The 5,860-nt window shown below is 39.0% G+C and overlaps 1 protein-coding gene across 1 annotated transcript; it reads left to right on the forward strand.

The window, feature by feature from the left end:
* The first annotated feature begins 461 nt into the window (after nucleotides 1-461).
* On the forward strand, nucleotides 462-4,562 carry LOC122081791 (auxin response factor 17-like). Its single transcript, XM_042649112.1, has 3 exons — nucleotides 462-1,723; nucleotides 2,425-3,238; nucleotides 4,353-4,562. The coding sequence occupies exons 1-2, from the start codon at nucleotides 662-664 to the stop codon at nucleotides 3,196-3,198; spliced, it is 1,836 nt and encodes a 611-aa protein (XP_042505046.1). The 5' UTR covers nucleotides 462-661; the 3' UTR covers nucleotides 3,199-3,238; nucleotides 4,353-4,562.
* Nucleotides 4,563-5,860: the final 1,298 nt, after the last annotated feature.

Genomic DNA, 5,860 nt, shown 5'->3' on the forward strand with positions numbered 1-5,860 from the left:
CCTTTAACCACTTCCATCTCTTTCCCGTTTTTCTCTCTAGCCTCTCTACATCTCAAATTAGGGCACAGTATTCAATTGCAAACTGTCTCTTGCCTGTGAGACAAGCGTACGATATATACGTGGTGGGACCTGTTACAAAATTGATTCAAATCCGACGATGCTCATCACGTTCTCATGTGAGACCACTCTCATAGGATTTATTTCTAAATAGAAATTTTAGGTAATATAACGCTTACGAAAATCCCAACAATTTCGGAATGAGGAAAGGGTAATTTCGTCACTTAATGGACACCGGGACAGTAGTGGAAGACCTTCACTCTTCGGCGTCAGATTGATTTCAGATTCCTATCGGATGGTTTTCTCTTAGGTTGAAATCATGGTAAAATCGTAGTTTTGAGAATAAATAAGGGTGAAATCAGTGAGGAGACCTCCGCCTTCCGTGCCCGTTCTCCGACCCCAAGACGGCAGTTTCTACTCTCCCTCTCTACTTTCTATTTCTCTGTCTTCTCTCTCTGTTTGTGTGTGTGTGAACTCTTATAAAAGTTCAAACACAGAAAGAGCGAGACAAAGCATCAGAAGTGACCAAACCCCATAATTGAAGCCTATTTCATCCCCCATCTCAATCTCTGTTTCTGATTTTTTAGCTCTCAAAGCCCTAACAATGGCGTCTGGTATAGCGAACCTGCTACGTGGTGGTCTCGATCCCAGCATCTGGAAAGCCTGTGCAGGTGGCTCCGTTCAAATCCCCACCGTCGATTCTAGGGTTTATTACTTTCCCCAAGGTCATGCCGAGCAAGCTTCATCTCCACCGGATTTCAACTCTATCGTCTGTCCAAAGCCTATGGTGTTATGCCGAATCCTCTCCGTTCGCTTCCTTGCGAATCCTGACACGGATGAGGTTTTCGCGAGGATCCGTCTTGAACCTGTCGATCCTGTCCATCGATTCCGTCCTGCCGGAATTCACTGTATGGGAGTTTCGGATGGTGAAGAGGAAGAGAAGAAAGTGCTATCGTTTGCGAAGATACTTACGCCGAGTGACGCGAATAATGGCGGTGGATTTTCGGTACCAAGGTTCTGTGCTGATTCAATCTTTCCACCTCTGGACTACAAGGCGGATCCGCCGGTGCAGAATATTGATGTGATAGATGTTCATGGAGTGGTGTGGGAGTTTAGGCACATTTACCGTGGAACACCGAGGCGGCACTTGCTGACGACTGGGTGGAGCAAGTTCGTGAACCAGAAGAAGCTTGTGGCAGGTGACTCTGTTGTTTTCATGAGGAATCGAAGTGGTGAGATCTTCGTTGGGATTAGAAGGACTGCGAGGGTTAGTGGGAGTTTTGATTGTATGCGTTGGAACTCTCAGTATGCTTCGGGGGCTTCTATGGGTGTGAAAGTGGAAGAGGAGTTCGGAAATGGTGAGGGGTTCAGGAGGACCGGAAAGGGCAAGGTTTCACCTGAATCAGTGCTGGAAGCTGCAGAATTAGCAGGGGAAGGTAAGCCTTTTGAGATTGTTTATTATCCGAGGGCAGGTTCGCCAGATTTCGTGGTGAATGCAGATATCGTAGAGGAGTCTCTGCAAAAGTTTTGGACAGCTGGAGTGAGAGTGAAGATGGCTGTGGAGACTGAGGATTCATCTAGGATGACATGGTTTCAAGGAACGGTTTCATTGCCCCCAGTTCAGGAGCCTGCGCCATGGTTTAGGTCATCCTGGCGTATGCTTCAGGTATTGCATTTGAATTTTTTCTTCTGTAATTTCTTCAGGTTAATATTTAAGAAAAATGTGTGTAGCTGAGGAGACATGGAGTCCAGCTTAATTCCTTGTATGTTTATGTGCTGGATCTTTTCTGGTCGCCTGTTTCAGTCTATATTTTTGTAAATTAAATGTGTGGTTTATGCAATTTTTTTTTTTTTTTTGGATTGCTAATCCCTTGGTTGATCTTGATCTGGGGTAAACTGACTGGTTTAGAAATGGCTTGTGGCCGTGTAAATTTTGGTGTAAATTTTGGTTTGTAACCACCCTGCTTTATAAGCTGATAATGCACAGCAGCTTCGGCATTCAAAAGACTGCTCATTATCCCTCAAGATACAAGGATATAGGACAAACGCCGGTTGTATTATAAAAATTAGTCTACTAGTTTGAGGAGATTGGAGTATGAGAATATTCCTTTCTCCTTATGATAGGGGTTTTGTTAGCAATTTTGAAGTAGTTATCCATGGTTATGGAGTTGGATTATTTCCCTTGTAATCCTGATATTAATCTGTTAGATAATACATTTGAAATTTGATGAGGGGATTTATGGTTAACTATGGAATGATTGTAGCTCCTTTGCTTGTTATGTGTTCTTTCCCCCCATTCACATTCATTCCTCTTTTTTCTCTTAAGTAAATGAAGTTTTTACCTCACTCTTGTGATTGCTGTTTCAGGTTACATGGGATGAGCCTGAAGTTTTGCAAAATGTAAAGAAAGTAAGCCCATGGCAAGTGGAATTAATTGCAACCACACCACCGCTTCAGACACCATTCCCTCCCACAAAGAGACTTAGAGTTCCTCAGAATCTGGATTTGCTGACGGATGGAGAGAGGAGTTTGTATTATCCTATGGAGGAATTAACTAATTCAATGATGGGGAATTTGAGTCCATCATTGTTCAGTTATAACTCATTTCCTGCGGGCATGCAGGGAGCCAGGCAAGAGTCATATTATGTATCTAGTTTATCCAATTTCGTAAGTAACAGTAGCCATCGAATGTACACTGATCATCTGCATGGGAACATGGCACCTAAGTCTAGTGAATCCACCGAATTTGATCATCTGCATGGCAACATGGCACCGAAGTCTAGTGTATCAACCGAATTGAATATAGGCAGTACATCACAATCTGACAACTCATCACCACATAGTCAAAGCAGTGTCCATTTCTTTGCAACTGAGCTTTTCAACAATCGTAAATGTAGCTCAACAACAAAATCTGGGGTGGCTTCATTTCAACTGTTTGGCAAGTTAATACAGACGAACCAACCAGTTGAGAGAGGATTTGATGATGTTGGGTGCTCAGTAGATGATGGTTGTAAAGTGTACAAAGAGAGTGAGGGTATCAATAACCCAATGAATCCTTCATCATGCTCTAGCAACAAGCTGTATAATGGGCTTGATGTTCCATGTAAACAAGTCTCAACTGTGGAAGCATGCTTGTTGTGAAGGATGATCTTTGTATTCATGCAGATGAAAAGCTGTACAGGTATGAGTATTTTCATGCCCTTTCACATGTTGACAAGCATATCGTTAGCTGATTTGTGCTAAATTCTGGTAATTTTGGATTTTCCTGTGTGATATTATCGTGGATTCGTTCGTGCAGACATTTATGTATACTGTGCTTCTTTAATAAAAATATGCTATGTATTTTTGTAGATATTTGATGATTTAATATATTGGATTATTCTTTAGGTTGTTGAATTATATAATCTTTTTTTTAATAATTACAAAATTACGCTGTTGTTACTCCTACCAATACTATTGTTGTGGTGGTAGTAGTTGTAGTTGCTGCAGCAGTAGTAGTACTTGTAGTTTGACTCTAGGTATTATTGTTAGCTTTTGAGTACGGAAGTATATCCAAAATCTCTGTTGACCATCCAAAACAGTATGGGGGAAGGAAATGAAAGGGGAGGATGGCAAGGTGTTGCCCTTTCTTTATCTCACATGGCCAAAGGATAATGCTTTTTCTCTTGGATGCTTAGATGAGCGTAGGTCTGAAGGTATAATATTAAAACCAAGCAATTTCCAAGTGCCCCATGACCTTCTAGTAGGTTAATGATATTTATGGTCCAGAGTCAATATCTTCATTAGCTAGTCTTGAGGTTATGGCACACAATTTCATTCTTGGTACATTTAAATAGAAGTTATACAACCTCCATTTCTTTTGCTTGGTGCATTTTTTAGTTTGCATCTAACATGTTAGTTATCTAGTGCAAACATATGATGGTGCTGAAAAAAATTGAACCACCAATGATATTCGGAAAATGCAATAAGTAATTGGAAGGGGTATTTTCCTCTGTATCATCCTCATCCTGCTTGTTTGTTTGGTTGCACTAGTAATTACAGAAATTATTTTCCTCTCGTTCATGTTGAATGTGGTCCTGAACTGTCGTTTTTTGTGTACTATCAATCAAGTGTACTACCATGAAATTCTGCTAACACACATAGATAAATCGAGTGGTCTATTATATCGAATCTACAGATACAAGCTTGTATAGTAGAAGGAGCTCATGTAATTTTATTTTCCAATTGGTATAAATTGCATACAAATGTAGCTGTTACCAAACCCTTTGATATTCTTTTCTCCATCTTTGGTTCAGGTACTTCTAGAAAAGGTGGGAAGCTGACTACTTAGCTGACCCTTGAGCACTAATTTGACTGAGTTGGATGTTTTCCATCGACTAAATTGGGTTGTTGTCTAGCTACCATGTTTGAACCTTCTAGTTTGAATGTAACTTTTGTGTTAATGTGGAACCCTAGTTTATTTGGTAAGATGGTAATGACAATTTTAGTTTTTTTTTTGGTTTTCATGTTTATATGTTATGTTTTGCATGATCTTCTGTTGAGGCATTCTTTTGCAGCCTTTTTCTTTTGTTTTTGGTGGTAATTTGGGGAGCCAATATCTTATATAAGTTCAATTGGTTCATTGTTATATGTTTAGGAGTCTTTTGTAATGTGTTAGGTGGAACACTGCTCGCTTTGGTATCTCTTTCTGCCAGTAGGTTTCAGGGGTCCCAAGGGATTGACTCCTGTCTTCAATTATTGATCTCTTTCTCTCTCTCTCTCTCTCTCTCTCTCTCTTCTCATTTTGTTACCCACATGAGAGTTACCTGATCAAACATATGTTGTGGCTGGACTGTGGAGGTAAGACATGCTTCTTGTGGCACACAGGAATACAGGACATGAAATTTATGAGATAAGAGATGAGATGGAGCATGTGTTGTGTTGGGAGACAAGACATCATCCTTCTTTTAAGAATCATCTCACGTAAGTTGGTCCTCATAGCACACGGGTTGGGCTTGGGCGTGGTTTAATTAATCTTTGAAGTGATACTTATTTGAAAAAAGGAACTTTCAAAAGGGACGGCTTTAACGTTATGAGTGTTTCATGTGATTCATGGATTAAACTTTCCATGTTTCGTATAAAATGGGACTTTAGAGTTCCGTGTTATCTTGTGTTATCTTGTGAGGTGACAGGTGGCGTTAGTGTTTTGTTAAATATTTTTTGGAATTGTTTGAAAGCTAATACAATGTTTCGTATAGGCTCCGTTTGGTTGATGGTAAATTAAAGAAAAAGAAAAATAAAAATTTTTAACTTGAAAAGATACAATATAATGAATTCAAAATTATTCTATATTTGATTATTAAATTTAATCTTATCTTGCATCTAAAATGTAAAATAAAATTTACATATAAGATGTATCATAACTAAATATGAGTAAGAAATTTAAGTAGTTTATACAATTATATGGGTAGTGATTATATATATATGTTTTTTTTTTTTTCAATTAAAAATTTTTACTTAATAGAAAAATATAATTTATGGGCTTCAGCGAATGTGGGGCAATACAACATGATGATAGCCGTAAATGCTGGGCTAAAAGTTAAAAAACACATCACGATGGATGTCGTTGTGTGCTTGACCTACTAAGTCTTTTGGGCCTACATTTGAAATCCAAGATAAGATGGATTGGTCAACCTTAGCAACTTGATTGACATAGAGGATAGCAGCAATGAGGTACAATAAAATGATATCATACTTAAGAGAACAACAAGGTCTTTTCATAGGAGAAGAAAAAGAGACTGAGAGTTCCTCATACTTTTATCCC

Source organism: Macadamia integrifolia, chromosome 1 (genome assembly GCF_013358625.1).
Source record: "Macadamia integrifolia cultivar HAES 741 chromosome 1, SCU_Mint_v3, whole genome shotgun sequence".
NCBI lineage: Eukaryota > Viridiplantae > Streptophyta > Magnoliopsida > Proteales > Proteaceae > Macadamia > Macadamia integrifolia.